An 18,862-nucleotide genomic window follows, 5' to 3' on the forward strand; every position below is an offset into this window, starting at 1 on the left:
TCCTATTTCTTATATTAATTAATGGGAATAAGAGCCAAACTAGCTATCAAACGTCATTCCAAACTCCTCTGACCTAGGTGGCTTGTCTATAGCAATAATTAGCACTTTAGTGCCCTAAACAATAATACAATTCTAGTATTTATCTGGAGTAATTTTTTAACGTTATCACTCGCATTAAAAGTGATTTGCAACTATGGTATGCTTCAGTCCTTTCATGCTTCTTGGGGAGAAAGCAATCTGCAAGGTGGCCCTGGGTACATATGAGGGATTGTGTAGCCTTTCTTTTTCTAAGACCCACTTAGAAATGGGTGGCCCCATTTCTGGTGGCTGGCTCAGCTGGAGCCACAATGCAGATACGGAAGAACGCCCCTTGTGTAAAAATTTCTTTTTTAGCATATCCCCATGCTAGGTTTAAAATACACTGATTTCCAGGGCTTCCCTGGTGGTGCAGTGGTTAAGAATCTGCCTGCCAATGCAGCGGACACGGGTTCGATCCCTGGTCTAGGAATATCCCACATGCCTCAGAGCAACTAAGCCTGTGCACCACAACCACTGAGCCTGCACTCTAGAGACTGTGAGCCACAACTACTGAAGCCCGTGCGCCTAGAGCCCGTGCTCCGCAACAAGAGAAGCCACCGCGATGAGAAGCCGACACACCACAATGAAGAGTAGCCCCCGCTCGCTGCAACTAGAGAAAGCCCGTGCGCAGCAACGAAGACACAATGCAGACAAAAATAAATAAACAAATTAATTTAAAGAAAATACCGATTTCCACCTGCATTAATTTTTTGTTCACAAAAATGTTTTAAAGAGTAACACAAATTCACAAATGCCTTGAAAAAGCTGACTATGCATTTCAGATATAATGGTATAGTAATAATTAATCCTAGTTATAAAAAAAAAGTTAGGACTTCCCTGGGGGCGCAGTGGTTAAGAGTCCACCTGCCAATGCAGGGGACACCGGTTCGAGCCCTGCTCCGGGATGATCCCACATGACGCGGAGCAACGAAGTCCGTGCGCCGCAACTACTAAGCCTGTGGTCTACGGTCCACGAGCCACAACTACTGAGCCGGCATGCCTAGAGCCCGTGCTCCGCAACAAGAGAAGCCACCGCAACTACAATCTCGTAAGAAACGGCAACAAACAGTAGCCCCTGCTCGCCGCAACTAGAGAAAGTCCGTGCACAGAAATGAAGACCCAATGCAGCCAAAAAAAAAAAAAAGGTAGTAGACTTCCCAATGAAATGCTGAACATATTCATATCGGTAATTAAAAATGATGTTGGGGGCTTCCCAGGTGGCGCAGTGGTTGAGAGTCCGCCTGCCGATGAAGGGGACACAGGTTCGTGCCCTGGTCCACGAAGATCCCACATGCCGCGGAGCGGCTGGGCCCGTGAGCCTTGGCCACTGAGCCTGCACGTCTGGAGCCTGTGCTCCACAACGGGAGAGGCCCGCATACCGCAAAAAAAAGATCAGAGCAGAAATAAATGAAATAGAAACAAAGAAAACAATAGCAAGGATCAATAAAACTAAAAGCTGGTTCTTTGAGAAAATAAACAAAATTAATAAACCATTAGCCAGACTCATCAAGAAAAAGAGGGAGAGGACTCAAGTCAATAAAATTAGACATGAAAAAGAAGTTACAAAGACACCGCAGAAATACAAAGCATCCTAAGAGACTGCTACAATCAACTCTATGCCAATAAAAGGGACAACCTAGAAGAAATGGACAAATTCTTAGAAAGGTATAACCTCTCAAAACTGAACCAGGAAGAAAGAGAAAATATAAACAGACCAATCACAAGTAATGAAATTGAAACTGTGATTAAAAATCTTCCAACAAACAAAAGTCCAGGACTAGGTGGCTTCACAGGTGAATTCTATCAAACATTTAGAGAAGACCTAACACCCATCCTTCTCAAACTCTTCCAAAAAATTGCAGAGGAAGGAACACTCCCAAACTCATTCTATGAGGCCACCATCACCCTGATACCAAAACCAGACAAAGATACTACAAAAACAGAAAATTACAGACCAATATCACTGATGAATACAGATGCAAAAATCCTCAACAAAATACTAGCGAACAGAATCCAACAACACATTAAAAGGATCATACACCATGATCAAGTGGGATTTATCCCAGGGGTAAAAGGATTCTTCAATATACACAAATCAATCAATGTGATACATCATACTAACAAACTGAAGAATAAAAAGCATATGATCATCTCAATAGATGCAGAAAAAGCTTCTGACAAAATTCAACACCCACTTATGATAAAAACTCTCCAGAAAGTGGGCACAAAGGGAACTTACCTCGACATAATAAAGGCCATATATGACAAACCCACAGCAAACATCATTCTCAGTGGTGAAAAACTGAAAGCATTTCCTGTAAGATCAGGAACACGACAAGGATGTCCACTCTCACCACTATTATTCAACATAGTTTTGGAAGTCCTAGCCATGGCAATCAGAGAAGAAAAAGAAATAAAAGGAATCCAAATTGGAAAAGAAGAAGTAAAGCTGTCACTGTTTGCAGGTGACATGATACTATACATAGAGAATCCTAAAGATGGCATCAGAAAACTATTAGAGCTAATCAATGAATTTGGTAAAGTTGCAGGATACAAAATTAATGCATAGAAATCTCTTGCATTCCTATACACTAATGATGAAAAATCTGAAAGAGAAATTAAGGAAACACTCCCATTTACTATTGCAACAAAAAGAATAAAATACCTAGGAAAAAACCTACCTAGGGAGACAATAGACCTGTATGCAGAAAACTATAAGACACTGATGAAAGAAATTAAAGATGACACAAACAGATGGAGAGATTATACCATGTTCTTGGATTGGAAGAATCAATATTGTGAAAATGACTATACTACCCAAAGCAATTTACAGAGTCAATGCAATCCCTATCAAATTACCAATGGCATTTTTTACAGAACTAGAAGAAAAAATCTTAAAATTTGTATGGAGACACAAAAGACACCGAATAGCCAAAGCAGCCTTGAGGGAAAAAAACAGAGCTGGAGGAATCAGACTCGCTGATTTCAGACTATACTACAAAGCTACAGTAATCAAGACAATATGGTACTGGCACAAAAACAGAAACACAGATCAATGGAACAAGATAAAAGCCTAGAGAGAAACCCATGCACCTATGGTCAACTAATCTATGACAAAGGAGGCAAGGATATACAATGGAGAAAAGAAAGTCTCTTCAATAAGTGATGCTGGGAAAACTGGACAGCTACATGTGAAAGAATGAAATTAGAACACTCCCTAACACCATACACAAAAATAAACTCAAAATGGATTAGAGACCTAAATGTAAGTCCTGAAAGTATAAACCTCTTAGAGGAAAACATAGGAAGAACACTCTTTGACATAAATCACAACAAGATCTTTTTTGATCCACCTCCTAGAGTAATGGAAATAAAAACAAAAATAAACAAATGAGACCTAATGAAACTTCAAAGCTTTTGCACAGCAAAGGAAACCATAAAGAAGACGAAAAGACAACCCTCAGAATGGGAGAGAATATTTGCAAATGAATCAATGGACAAAGGATTAATCTCCAAAATATATAAACAGGTCATGCAGCTCAATATTAAAGAAACACACAACCCAATCCAAAAATGGGCAGAAGACCTAAATAGACATTTCTCCAAAGACATACAGATGGCCAAGAAGCACAGGAAAAGCTGCTCAACATCACTAATTATTAAAGAAATGCAAATCAAAACTACAATGAGGTATCACCTCACACCAGTTAGAATGGGCATCATCAGAAAATCTACAAACAACAAATGCTGGAGAGGGTGTGGAGAAAAGCGAACCCTCTTGCACTGTTGGTGGGAACGTAAATTGATACAGTCACTATGGAGAACAGTATGGAGGTTCCTTAAAAAACTAAAAATTAATTACCATATGACCCAGCAATCCCAGTACTGGGCATATACACAGAGAAAACCATAATTCAAAAAGACACATGCACCCTAATGTTCATTGCAGCACTATTTACAACAGCCAGGTTGTGGAAGCAACCTAAATGCCCATCGACAGACGAATGGATAAAGAAGATGTGGTACATATATACAATGGAATATTACTCAGCCATAAAAAGGAACGAAATTGGGTCATTTATAGAAACGTGGATGGATCCAGAGACTTTCATACAGAGTGAAGTAAGTCAGAAAGGCAAAAACAAATATCGTATATTAACACGTATATGTGGAACCTAGAAAAATGGTACAGATGAACCAGTTTGCAGGGCAGAAATTGAGACACAGATGTAGAGAACAAACGTATGGACACCAAGTGGGGAAAGCAGCAGTGGGTGGAGGTGATGGTGTGATGAACTGGGCAATTGGGATTGACATGTATACACTGATGTGTATAAAACTGATGACTAATAAGGACCTACTGTATAAAAAAATAAATAAAATTTAAAAATTCAAAAAAAAAGTTGGAAAAAATCTTGTCACAGTTGGTACTAATGTAAAAGCAGCTGTGATTTAATTCTAAAAAAGAAAAAAAAAAAAAAAGGAATACACACCATCTAACTCTTCGGTAGGTTTTATCAAGTGCTATTACCACATGCCTGTAATTATATATTACCGCCTCCATTTCCATCTCCAAGAGACCGGGGCCCAGAACAGGTATGTGACTCGCTGAGGGGGAGACACCCACTCAACGCTCCTGACTCCACATTTAGTGCTTTTCCCCACTATCCCACCCTTATGGAGGGCAGTGTGGGAGAAGTGAGGGGTGTCACAGCCAAGAGGAAAACAGGGAGGTCAGGACAGATGTCCCTCTGCCCCACGTTTGAAGTGCTGAAGGGGATTCTAGTAAGTGGCTGGAAGCAAGAGACTCAGAGGAAAGATTCTGCACTGAAAATACAAACTTCTAAAGCTGCTTAGAGCTCGTGGTGAGGAAGAGAGTAAGAAATCAGAATGGCGGGTAGAGAGGGCAGCAGGACAATTAAGGGGAGACACAGACATTTTTACCCCCAAAGAGAATACAGGAGGTCAGAGATGAGACAGGAGAAAAGTAATTTTCCTCGGAAATCTGGAAGAGATGGGGTGAATGGGATGAGCTAAGGGTATAGCTTTTTCTCCTCAATAGGAGGCAAGGATGAGAGAAGAGGCTGGTAAAATAAGTGACGGAAATAAATGGAGGGATTATGTTACGCAAGCTAGGAAGACAGTGGGAAGAAATACAGCTGTGCATTTATGCAGAGCTCCAACTGGAAGACATGTCACCCTCCCCATCTAGCCACCAGCACCTACCTCTCTGCCACGTGATGGTGGAGGGGTCAATGTCAAGACGGGCAAATTTCCTCATTTCCTCTTCTGTCAGAGAGCTCGGATCAGTCTTATTTATTCCCAGTTTCTAATGATTAAGAAGAACACAATATGTTTTAGAAGGAATAAAAAGCAAGATGTAACCAAATTATCCCTCTACTTTTACCTTCTCCATGACTAGTAAAGCCTTTTTAAAAACTAAGCTGAACTTCAAGTAAATGGTAGGTTAGTCCAACTCATAAATGAATGGATCCAAACACCTCCTAAAATGGGAGACATTCTTTGTGTACTGTCACCTGTTATTCGAAGGGTGTATCTGTAATAATACACCCTTCGAATAACAGGTGACAGTACACAAAGAATAAGTGCCGTATTGTCTGTCATAGCCTAAGGCTCTCTACATAGTCACCACATGCCGTGCACAGAAGGGGCATAAAACTTCCATCTAACTGATGCTCCAGTTCACTAGTTGTTCTTTTCAGATACAAATACCAATAATTTTTTTTTAACAATTTCCTCTTTTATTTATTTATTTTATTTTTATTTTTGGCTGCGTTGGGTCTTCGTTGCTACGCGCAGGCTTTCTCTAGCTGTGACGAGCAGGGGCTACTCTTCGTTGCAGTGCACGGGCTTCTCACTGCGGTGGCTTCTCTTGCTGTGGAGTGTGGGCTCTAGGCATGTGGGCTTCAGTAGTTGTGGCACGCGGGCTCAGTAGTTGTGGCCCGCAGGCTCTAGAGTGCACACTCAGTAGTTGTGGCTCGCGGGCTCTAGAGTGCAGGCCCAGTTGTTGTGGCACACGGGCTTTGTTGCTCCGAGGCATGTGGGATCTTCCCGGACCAGGGATCGAACCCGTATCCCCTGCACTGGCAGGCAGATTCGTAACCACTGCGTCACCAGGGAAGTCCATACCAATAATTTAAGTAACGATTATGTCTACGTTTTCAAGTTATTTCTAATTCCACAAGAAAAAAAATTAAAACTTTTAAAGCATCTCTTTCTATAAAGAAAACACTCTAACAAAGTGGTTTTTGATAAAGTATAAGAAAAGAATCTGGGAAGCAAACTATAAACATTGGAGATGCTGAGGATACCATATTGTGCGTTATTCTCAACAAACTGAACTTGGTTCAGTAAGAAGCCAGGGGATGAATTTTTTAAACCAATTCTCACCAACCAGTGGTTGTAGATTATACCATTAAAGTTATTTTTTAGTCTGAAAAAAAGCAAAGGGAAAATCTATGTGATAGTAGGGCATTAAGTAGCAAACAGCACTAGAAAATGGTAAAATGGATAAGAATTAAGAGCACATCCACAAATACAATCTTAGAATCTTGCTACAATAAAAACTGAAATAGATGAATTTTCAAAGTCTTTCTTAGAAAATTAAGAACTGTCATGAAAAGGAAGACTCTTGGCAATCTTCATTTGTTAGTTGACTAGAGTTCTCAGCAGAGTGGTGCTCTCGTTCTATAGATGAAGAAGCTGACATCTATAAGGGTGAACTAATTTGTCCACCTGCTTTTGGGTGCAGGATCAAGGCCTCAGGCATCTAGTTCTGGGCAATCTCTGCTACATTGTTCTGTCTATTTAGAGTTCAATATCCAAAAAAAGCATCTGAAAACCAAAATCAAATCAAGTTCAAAATTTCTGGTTCTGACAATTTTTCTGATTTGTTTCCAGGGTATTTTCTTTTTAAAGAACCATTAACTAGAAACTTACTTTCAGCCGAGCAAGTTGAATTTTTGAAAATTCTCTAACACCATTCACTGAAGCAACCAGTCGATTATACAGAGCCTAGAAATGCAAAATAAAAACAAAACTCACAAAAGTTTAAGGGCCAACCATGAACTTGGACAATTTACAGAATATGGCAAAGTTCATTACATTTATAACCAAACTGCTTAAGATTACAGACCCTATTAAAATTCTTGGTTAATGTAAACAATTTAGACTGAAGTTCCGTCATTTTAATAAATTCGACTAGATCTGCAATAATGCACATTGTAAAGAGTTCATATGAAAATACATTTCTTGATCTACAGCCTTATAACTACCAAATTAAAATTTATCTCTGTATTTATTTTTGGCTTCAAAAACTCACTAGGGAGTTAGTTTAATTGGAGGATGTTAGGACCTTTGTAAAATGTGTCAGAAATTCCCACTTTTATCCATGTCCTATGTCTATGAGGAATTAGCATCTAGTAGTCTGTCCCCTTCAGGTGTGTGATTTACCTCTTAGACCCCACAGCCCTGAGGCCCAAAAAGGGGGTCTGACCTGTTTAGCAGGGCATCTAGGATAGCTGCCTGTAACATCAGAATCTTAAAAAGGTATCTCTCCAACCCCCTTAGCAGAGACCAGAGATTACACCCATGGGCAAAACTAAGAGAACTTGTCTACCAATTACCTTTAAAACTAAAGGTTCGTCTTGAAGACAATTTGGCTTAAAAAGAGCAACTAGCATAATTCTCCCAATAACCTGATAGTGGTCATAAACTAATTTGAGAACCTTACCAAAGTAAAGATCCTCTCCTTAAGGAATAAGGACATATATACAATTCACAACATTTTGAATAGAATTTCAGAGAACTTTCGGACTCCAAAAGTTTTTTCATGAATTCCTTAATCCAGGAATCCCAGGATAAGATGCCCAAAATGGCCTTTTGGGCATCTTAAAACAAGGAGCCTTTCTCACCTTATCTGTTTGAGTATTTTCATGCAAAATCCTTGTGTCGATAGCAGCGGCCAACAAGTTATTAGCAGCGGTGATGGCATGGATGTCCCCAGTCAGGTGAAGGTTGAACTATAAAATGAAACGAAAACATCTTTCTACTTGTTTCAAACAACCATTGCAGTACTGAAGGACTTTCCAAATAAACAAAATATTCTGCTAATGACATACCCTTACAATGCTTAGGATATGCCGAAGATCAGAAAATGTCAGTCTTCCACTTGACAACAAAGAATACTTGCACAGACTTTCTATTGCAAATTCTTCCTTTCTCAGGTTAAGAGTGAAACAATTCTGATGGACTTAATGATTGGGTTCCTTATTTTGGTTTTCTTTTTTCACGTACTTTTATGCACTGTTTTATAATTAAGAAAATAGTACCATATCAAATGTACTTTGGAATAAGGCAGGGAATAAAACACACAGTAGCCATAGAACAATATAGAATGTGACAGCCTGAGAAATAGGAAAAAAGTATCACTCTCACAACTGTCTATTTCGTTATTTTTCTTCTAATCTCACGCGCACACATGATTATTATCTGTAGAATCAGCATGTTTGTAATTTGCTAACTTTTTCAGATAGTTCTAACTACCTTGTCCCTCAATTTGGCCCAACCTGGGCCATGCAGGTGATGCCATATGACAGCAGGTCAGCAGCGCCCTTTCAATACTCCCCAGGCCACGTTCCTTACACTCCATCCCTAACCTGGCCCCCTGGCTCTGGAGCTTCCTGGCTTGTGACTGTTACTCATCCTCCTGCAGATGAGGCCTGGGGCTATTTTTCTCAGCCAAGCCTTGACAATGCTTTCTCACTCCCACTCCCTTCTCACTCCCACCCCCAACATCTGAAGATTGTCCAAAATTTCCCTCTAGCTTCCATGATGCTCACATCCCTGTGGGTAAAAAGAAAACCCTTTCCTATTCCTTCAACAAAATCAACAAATATTTCCTAGTGAGCACCTCTTACGTGCTGGGCACACTGCTAAGTGCTGGGGCCCAGGGGGTCTAACTCCTCACGGCCCGATGGGACCACACGGAGGTAAACACAGAGCAGGAGGGGATCTGTGGGATGGAACAGAACCTCCACGGAGCAGGTACCATTTGAAATGTGAGCTGAGCAGGGAAGGCAGGAAAGGAAGGGAAGAACATTCCAGACTTGGAACCAAGAGAAAACAGGGCAAGGAGTTTGACAGGGTGGAGACAGGGAGGGTGGCATGGGAACCTGAGACACTGGGGGTGGAGAGATGGCCGGAGCGTGATGGAGTAACTGCTGAAATGCAGGCAACAGAAAAGGACATGGGCTTTAGGAAGACTTCTCAGGACCTGAACCAAGAGGCTGATGTGGAGAGTGGAACTGATGGGACCTGGTCACTGGTTAAATCCAGGGGACAAGGAAGTGTTAATACAGGGTGTAGAAACTGGTCTTGTATAAATAAGAATTGACACCATTGGCCTATTTGGACCATTTTTTTTTTTTTGGAACTATGGTTGTCCCTCAGTATCCATGGGGAATTGGTTTCAGGACCCTGTAGATAGCAAAATCCACAGACCCTCAAAGTCCCTTATGTAAAATAGTGTAGTATTTGCATATAACATACTCTCATCCTCTGGTATAATCTAAATGATCGCTAAACTACTTATAATACTCAGTACAATGGAAACGTTATGAAAATAGTTACCAGCGTGCATTAATTCAAGTTTTGCTTTTTGGAACTTTCTGGAAAACTTTTTTTCCTGAGTATTTTCAAGCTGCAGTTGTTCAAAACCATGGATGTGGAACCTGTGGATACAGATGAGTGACTGGATTTGATTCTGGAGTCTCAGTTCACAGAGTGAAGAGTCCAGGCCTTCCTGAATTCAGCAGTATAACAGATGACTGATGGAGATACAGCTCTGCATCCTCTCATCCAGAACCCTTGAGGTGGGTTTTGGGATTCAGAATATGTTGGAATGTAGAAAGGTAGTGTGATGGACACATAATTTAATTATAAAACATTCCAAGCAGGGTCCAGGTCAGCATCCATTAATCAAAAATAATATTTCTGCAGCAAAATATATGAATATTTATACCTAGTGGCACAGACAAAATCCGTAAGTAGCTCGTTAACAGTAAATGTCAGGTTTTCCCCCAAATGGGTCAGGCAAACATTTCTGGTTTTCAGAGCCTTCAGAACTTTGGGATCGAGGATAAAGTACTGTGGGCCTGTATTTACAGAAGCACAGAGAAAAGGTTCCAGGAGGGAAAAACAGTGACACGAGACACGTGTCTCTTGGAATCTTACCTCTTCCATAGGGATGACCTGGGCGTATCCACCACCTGCAGCTCCTCCTAAACAACAGAGCAGGTACCAATTGAAATGAGGTGCCAAGTACAGGAGCCCCAGGGACACAGCTCCCCAAGCCCAACAGGGAGGCACGTACCCGCAAGATGTAATAAAAAGAGGCAGTGAGAAATAATACGTCACAGGCAAAGCAGAACAGAAGGTGAAGAAAGTTCACCCTACGTCCCACTATATAATTTAAGGACTTTGGTCTCTTTGTTTAAAGGGGGGGTAAGCAGAATACAGCCAACGGCGTTACAGCGAACATGAGATTCTGTCGTTAATTTATTATTAGATCTATGTGGCTATGCTTCACCTAAACTGCATGTGCATTTAAAGTACCAAAAACTTTCCTAAATAAAATCTACCTGATCAACAGACTTACACATTACAGACCCCTGTCAGTTTATTTTAGTTACTAGTATATATGATCTATCATGCTGCTTATCCCCCAATATAGTAAAGTTATGACATTAAAAAGACTTCTCTATCCTAAAACAATGATACTTCTGTGTCCACATCATTTTACAGTTGACCTTATTTTTATACACTGTTTTGCCTCACGATAATCTGGTAAGCCTAGTACTATATACCTTTTACACTTTTACACATGCGGCTCAGAGAAGTTATGACTGGCTAAAGGTCACACAGCGGTAAGAGACACAGCCACAAATAAAACCCCAGGCTTCTTGTCCACATCTAGTGTTCACTGCACTACATAATGTATGACATTGTAACAGTACTTAAAGTTAGGAGTTGTTAATATTTGTAACAGTAATATAAATATAATACTGCTAAAAACCACAAAGTACCGAGAACAAGCAGTGATTGTAGCAGTAAAGGCTATTATAAAGTGAGCTGAAGAATGATTCATGATAAATCCATGAAGCAAGACTAGTGACTGTGGAGTGCCAGATCGCAGCCCAACCACAGCCACAGAGGAAGTTCATCGCATCTCCCGGTCCACAGCCAGTTTCCAGAGCTCCTTGGGGCCCACACAGCAACTCCAATGACATGAGGCTTGGGGCTGACCTAAGGGATCTCTTAAGGGTTTGGATGGAAAGACCTTTTAGCTTGGCTGGGATGACAAAACACCAACATAAACAGCTGAGTTTCAAAACCGCTCGGCAAAGAAGGTACTGATGAAATGGAAGGCTTTCTGCTCAAGGCTGGAGTCCCGAGCAAGAGCCCAACCGTCACTCAAGGGAAGCAAGGGAATCGGCTTCCTGAGGGGCTCCGCGGAGACCTCCCCACTGAAGCTCTCTCTGTGGGAGGATCACGCTGCGGCGACCTCCTGAATGTGCAGGGAGGAGGGGGGCAGGGGAGGGCTGCGGCTACGTAGAGATGAAATGTATCAGTTCCTCTACTAAGTTGTAACTCCACGATTGCTGGTGATAAATTTTGCCCTGAAAAACATACTAGTTGTTAAATAAACTACCTTTCACTCCAAAAGTCGGTCCTTGAGAAGGCTGCCTCAGACAGGCAAAGGAGTTGATGTTCAGGTGCGCAGTCAATGCCTGCACGAGCCCAATTGTAACTGCACTTTTCCCTTCTCCCAGAGGGGTGGGTGTGATCCTGGTGTGGGGGAAAAGGAGGAGCAAATTTAGTATTTTCTAGACAACCTATGCACAGTCAATCCATGGTACAAGAACCAACTCGGAGGAGACTGAGAGAGACCAGGCCACTCCAGAATCACTCAACCGTTCAACTTCCTTGGATCTTTTTTTTTTTTTTTTTTTTTTGCTGTACGTGGGCCTCTCACCGTTGTGGCCTCTCCCGTCGCGGAGCACAGGCTCCGGATGCGCAGGCTCAGCGGCCATGGCTCACGGGCCCAGCCGCTCCGTGGCATGCGGGATCTTCCCGGACCGGGGCACGAACCCGTGTCCCCTGCATCGGCAGGTGGACTCTCAACCACTGCGCCACCAGGGAAGCCCGTCCTTGGATCTTTTTATGGTCTACCCACATCACAAAAGTCCGTGCTTAAGCTAAAATCAAGATATAGACATATCTTTACCAAGAGTGCCAAGAAAGAAAAGCTAATTCAGCAGTAGTGCCAATAACACTATCAACTTCAAGAAACAGCAAAGAATTATTCACCAAAACGATTTAAATAATTAAGCTGATGTCACTTTCTTGCTGATGGATAATTTGGCATTTGTTCTTCTAGGGCCATTTACCGAGGGCATTAAGTGGGCACGAGGCCTAAGTCAACGGTCCATGGGTGGTGAGGCATGGCCAGACTCTCATTTTGGAAGGGATTCTAATGTCCCCATTCATCCATCTCCTTCTAGATATCAGTGTCGGGGCTTGTCCAGCCATGTTTAAACACAAGCTGTGCTGGAGGCTCATTACCTCCAGGGTGGCCCATTCATTTCCTGATAGCTTTTACAGTTAGACAAGTTCTTTGTCCTAAAGAGGAGATATCTGCATTCCTGTAGCTTCCTACAGACACACTCAGCCTCTCCCTTCCCATACAACCACCCTTCCAGTATTGGGAAGGAGTAAGTCCGCAGCTCCTAAGCACACTCAGGAGGTGAGGTCTGCTCTGGGAGCTCACTGTTGAGCACGCACCCTACAAAGCCAAGCATCAGAGGCTCACAACATCAGAGAATTAAGTAATGGGACAGGCGTATATTACATTCTCAAGTAAAGACCCATGAAATTGTTCCTTGGCATATCCTAACCACTGTTACAAGTTTAAAAACTGCTTTTGCCTTACAATTTAGTCTTCTGTGGGTTAGATGCTGTGAGCCAGATTGTCTAGGACGTTCAACCAAAACAAAACTGATGACAGAGTTTTCTGACCCATAAAACCCAGCGATGTGACCACAAAGAAGCAATACAACTGTCTCCGTCCACCACAGCAATACAATCAATCACTCTTTCAGCAAATATTTCTTAAGTACCACTGTGTCCAGGTAACTAGACCCCGGGGACACAGTGACGACCCCACTGGACTCCACAGAGCTTATGGCCGATGGGAGATGTGGAGAGATCAATGAGCAGTTACAATGAATGTGAGAAACGCTGAGACAGAGGAAACAGGGCAATTACACTATATTATGAGAGCACATAGGACGATCCAAGTAGACTTGGGACAAGCAGGGAAGGCTTCCTGGTGGAAGTAACATCTAAGCCAGATAAAAGTGAGGGTGGGTTTGGGGTAGTTAATATGCTAGGTTCTGTGCTTTATATTTGTTGGGTTAATCTTCATTTGATAAACGAGGAAGCTAAGGCACAGGAATTTTAAGTATCCTGCCCAAGGCCACACAATTAGTAAGCAGTAGAGCTGGAAATTAAACCCAGGCAAGTCATCTGACTTCACTAGGTTATTTCTATGGATGGAAATCATTATCGATAATGAGTAATTTAAAGCATGGGAATGGAGACGATCAGCCAGTGGAGGGAACAGAGTACAAAAGGGATAAAGACAGAATTGTTAAGAACATGGTCTCTTAAAGAGTAGTTAGAAGAGAGCAAAGGCAAACTAAGAAGGAGCAGTATTAAGTTCGGGAAACCCTGACAGGAGGCAGAGGTGTGACAGGGGAATCTTCCAGGGAGCCATGGAAGTGTCCCCAGACTCAAATGGAGTCCAGTGAAAAGCGGTCACTGGATGTAGCAACAAGGAGGCCACTGGCAGGGAGCTAGTGATCCCACTGGAATGCTCCTCGGTGACGTACACTTCCAACCAAGAGCCACAGGCATCACGATCTTACGTAAAGAAAATGCAGGTCAGATGTAGGGTGGATTAAGTACTGTACTGGTATTTACTTCTTGCAAAGGAAGAGAGGCTTTACTTAAATGTGTCACACGAAGGATTAGATTTTCATCCCTAAGGATATGCTCACAATGCTGCTGGCGAGAGCCAAAAGCAGACACGCCCAGAGATGACCTCCCAAAAACTTCAGCTAAGCGTCCAGCTTTTAATGAGAAACACAGGACTGCTGAGCATTCTGCCAACTGATACAATTCAGGAAAATCAGAAAGTAGGAAGTATTTACGGGGAGCAATCAAAGGAGAGCTACCAAAAAAATTTTATTTCACCTCAATTCCTACATTTGGCATCAAAATTTGGCTTAATTGTCGTCTCACGATCCTTAGCTCACATTCCAAACTATCAAGTTGACTGAGGAAAGAAAAAGCACCATGTTAACCTAATTTCTTTTTCTGTAAGAGCCTGGAGTTTATGGAAATGGAACTGGGGGTTCTGCTCATTATCTTCCACATCTTCTCCTAGGATATTTATCTGCTCCCTCCAACTTCCCACAGGACTCATTTCGTGCTTATTATCTAACTTTTCAGGGGGCATTAGGACTACAAACTTGCTGAGGTGAAAGACTATTTCCATTGCGTTTCTGTCACATGTCCAGGCACAGATGAGCAAAAAACATTAGAAAAAGAAATGACACCTTTTCTAAGACAAATATTATTCACTGTCAACTACAGTAAAAATGAACTGAACGAGCTGGAGATCTCCCAGACATCTCCAACTGAACGATAAGACCCAGGTCCATGCAACGACCAGCAAGCTACAGTGCTGGACACCCTATGCCAAACAACTAGCAAGACAGGAACACAACCCCACCCATTAGCAGAGAGGCTGCCTAAAATCATAATAAGGTCACAGTCACCCTAAAACACACCAACGGATATGGTCCTGCCCAGCAGAAAGACAAGATCCAGCCTCATCCACCAGAACACAGGCACCAGCCTACACAACCCACTGAACCAAACTTAGCCACTGGGGGCAGACACCAAAAACAATGGAAACTACGAACCTGCAGCCTGTGAAAAGAAGACCCCAAACACAGTAAGTTAAGCAAAATGAGAAAACAGAGGAATGCACAGCAGATGAAGGAGCAAGATAAAACCCCACCAGACCCAACAAATCAAGAGAAAATAGGGAGTCTACCTGAAAAAGAAATCAGAGTAAGGATAGTAAAGATGATCCAAAATCTTGGAAATAGAATGGAGAAAATATAAGAAATGTTTAACAAGGACCTAGAAGAACTAAAGAGCAAACAAACAATGATGAACAACACAATAAATGAAATTAAAAATTCTCTACAAGGAATCAATAGCAGAATAACTGAGGCAGAAGAACGGATACGTGACCTGGAAGATAAAATAGTGGAAATAACTACCGCAGAGCAGAATAAAGAAAAAAGAATGAAAAGAATTGAGGACAGTCTCAAGAGACCTTTGGGACAACATTAAATACACCAACATGAGAATTATAGGGGTCCCAGAAGAAGAAGAGAAAAAAAAGGGTCTAAGAAAATATTTGAAGACATTATAATTGAAAACTTCCCTAATATGGGAAAGGAAATAGTCAATCAAGTCCAGGAAGCAAAGAGAGTCCCATACAGGATAACTCCAAGAAGAAACACGCCAAGACACATATTAATCAAATTATCAAATATTAAATGAAAAGAAAACATATTAAAAGCAGCAAGGGAAAAACAACAAATAATACACAAGGGAATCCCCATAAGGTTAACAGCTGATCTTTCAGCAGAAACTCTGCAAGCCAGAAGGAAGTGGCAGGACATATTTAAAGCGCTGAAAAGGTAAAACCTACAACCAAGATTACTCTACCCAGCAAGGATCTCATTCAGATTAGACGGAGAACGTAAAACCTTTACAGACAAGCAAAAGCTAAGAGAATTCAGCACCACTAAACCAGCTTTACAACAAATGCTAAAGGAACTTCTCTAGGAAGGAAACACAAGAGAAGGAAAACACCTACAAAAACAAACCCAAAACAATTAACAAAATGGTAATAGGAATGTACATACCGATAACTGCCTTAAATGTAAATAGATTAACTGCTCCAACCAAAAGACAGACTGGCTGAATGGATACAAAAACAACACGCATAGATATGCTGTCTAAAAGAGGACCCACTTCAGACCTAGGGACACATACAGACTGAAAGTGAGGGGCTGGAAAAAGATATTCCATGCAAATGGAAATCAAAACAAGCTGGAGTAGCAATTCTCATATCAGACAAAATAGACTATAAAATAAAGGCTGTTACAACAGACAAAGAAGGACACTACATAATGATCAAGGGATCAATCCTAGAAGAAGATATAACAATTGTAAATAATAATGCACCCAACATAGGAGTGCCTCAATACATAAGGCAAATGCTAACAGCCATAAAAGGGGAAATCGACAGTAACACAATCATAGTACGGGACTTTAACACCCCACTTTCACCAATGGACAGATCATCCAAAATGAAAATAAATAAGGAAACACAAGCTTTAAATGATACATTAAACAAGATGCACTTAATTGATATTTATAGGACACTCCATCCAAAAACAAGAGTACACATTCTTCTCAAGTGCTCATGGAACATTCTCCAGGATAAATCATATCTTGGGTCACAAATCAAGCCTTGGTAAATTTAAGAAAATTGAAATCGCATCAAGTTTCTTTTCTGACCACAGTGCTATGAGAGTAGATATCAATTACAGGAAAAAATCTGTAAAAACTACAAACACATGGAGGCTAAACAATACACTACTAAATAACCAAGAGATCACTGAAAGAATCAAACAGGAAATCAAAAAGTGCCTAGAAACAAATCACATGAAAACACAATGACCCAAAACCTATGGGATGCAGCAAAAGCAGTTCTAAGAGGGAAGTCTATAGCAATACAATCCTATCTCAAGAAACAAGAAACATCTCAAATAAACAACCTAACCTTACACCTAAAGCAATTAGAGAAAGAAGAACAAAAAACCCCCAAAGTTAGCAGAAGGAAAGAAATCATAAAGATCAGAGCAGAAATAAATGAAAAAGAAATGAAGGAAACGACAGCAAAGATCAATAAAACTAAAAGCTGGCTCTTTGAGAAGATAAAGTTGATAAAGCATTAGTCAGACTCATCAAGAAAAAAAAGGGAGAAGACTCAAATCAATAGAATTAGAAATGAAAAAGGAGAAATGACATTGCAGAAATACAAAGGATAATGAGAGATTACTACAAGCAGCATATGCCAATAAAATGGACAGCCTGGAAGAAATAGACAAATTCTTAGAAAAGCACAACCTTCCAAGACTGAACCAGGAAGAAACAGAAAATGTAAACAGACCAATCACAAGCACTGAATTGAGACTGTGATTAAAAATCTTCCAACAAACAAAAGCCCAGGACCAGATGGCTTCACAGGTGAATTCTATCAAACATTTGGAGAAGAGCTAATACCTATCCTTCTCAAACTCTTCCAAGATATAGCAAAGGGACGAACACTCCCAAACTCATTCTACGAGGCCACCATCACCCTGATACCAAAACCAGACAAAGATGTCACAAAGAAAGAAAACTAAAGGCCAATATCGCTGATGAACATAGAGGCAAAAATCCTCAACAAAATACTAGTAAACAGAATCCAACAGCACATTAAAAGGCTCATACACCACGATCAAGTGGGGTTTATCCCAGGAATGCAAGGATTCTTCAATATACACAAATCAATCAACGTGATACACCATATTAACAAACTGAAGGAGAAAAACCATATGATCATCTCAATAGATGCAGAAAAAGCTTTTGACAAAATTCAACACCCATTTATATAAAAAACCTCCAGAAAGTAGGCATAGAGGGAATTTACCTCAACATAATAAAGGCCATATATGACAAGCCCACAGCCAACACTGTTCTCAATGGTGAAAAAATGAAACCATTTCCTGTAAGATCAGGAACAAGACAAGGTTGTCCACTCCCACCATTATTATTCAACAGTTTTGGAAGTTTTAGCCACATCAATTACAGAACAAAAAGAAATAAAAGGAACCCAAATCAGAAAAGAAGAAATAAAGCTGTCACTGTTTGCAGATGACATGATACTATACATAGAGAATCCTAAAGATGCTACCAGAAAACTACTAGAGCTAATCAATGAATTTGGTAAAGTAGCAGGATACAAAATTAATGAACAGATATCTCTTGTATTCCTATACACTAATGATGAAATATCTGAAAGAGAAATTAAGGAAACACTTCCATTTACCATTTCAACGAAAAGAATAAAATACCTAGGAATAAACCTACCTAAGGACACAAAAGACCTGTATGCGGAAAACGATAAGACACTGATGAAAGAAAATAAAGATTATACAAACAGATGGAGAGATATACCATATTCTTTTATTGGAAGAATCAACATTGTGAATATGACTCTACTACCCAAAGCAATCTACAGATTCAGTGCAATCCCTATCAAACTACCAATGGCATTTTCCACAGAACTAAAACAAAGAATTTCACAATTTGTATGGAAACACAAAAGACCCCAAATAGCCAAAGCAATCTTGAAAAAGAAAAACGGAGCTGAAGGAATCAGGCTCCCAGACTTCAGACAACACTACAAAGCTACAGTAATCAAGACAGGATGGTACTGGCACAAAAACAGAAATATAGATCAATGGAACAGGATAGAAAACCCAGAGATAAACCCACGCACATATGG

At 40.8% G+C, this 18,862-nt stretch overlaps 1 protein-coding gene across 1 annotated transcript in view; it reads right to left on the reverse strand.

The window, feature by feature from the left end:
* MTHFD1L (methylenetetrahydrofolate dehydrogenase (NADP+ dependent) 1 like) overlaps positions 1-18,862 on the reverse strand; it is a 195,346-nt gene that overhangs the window by 129,884 nt on the left and 46,600 nt on the right. The window contains exons 12-16 of the mRNA XM_065889148.1: positions 11,810-11,946; positions 10,333-10,379; positions 8,013-8,120; positions 7,039-7,113; positions 5,305-5,407 (exon numbers count right to left, since the gene is read on the reverse strand). Of these exons, the coding sequence (XP_065745220.1) occupies positions 5,305-5,407; positions 7,039-7,113; positions 8,013-8,120; positions 10,333-10,379; positions 11,810-11,946 (470 nt within the window). The remainder of the gene's footprint in view (positions 1-5,304; positions 5,408-7,038; positions 7,114-8,012; positions 8,121-10,332; positions 10,380-11,809; positions 11,947-18,862) is intronic.

The sequence above is a fragment of the Phocoena phocoena genome, chromosome 12 (genome assembly GCF_963924675.1).
Source record: "Phocoena phocoena chromosome 12, mPhoPho1.1, whole genome shotgun sequence".
NCBI classification, from domain to species: domain Eukaryota; kingdom Metazoa; phylum Chordata; class Mammalia; order Artiodactyla; family Phocoenidae; genus Phocoena; species Phocoena phocoena.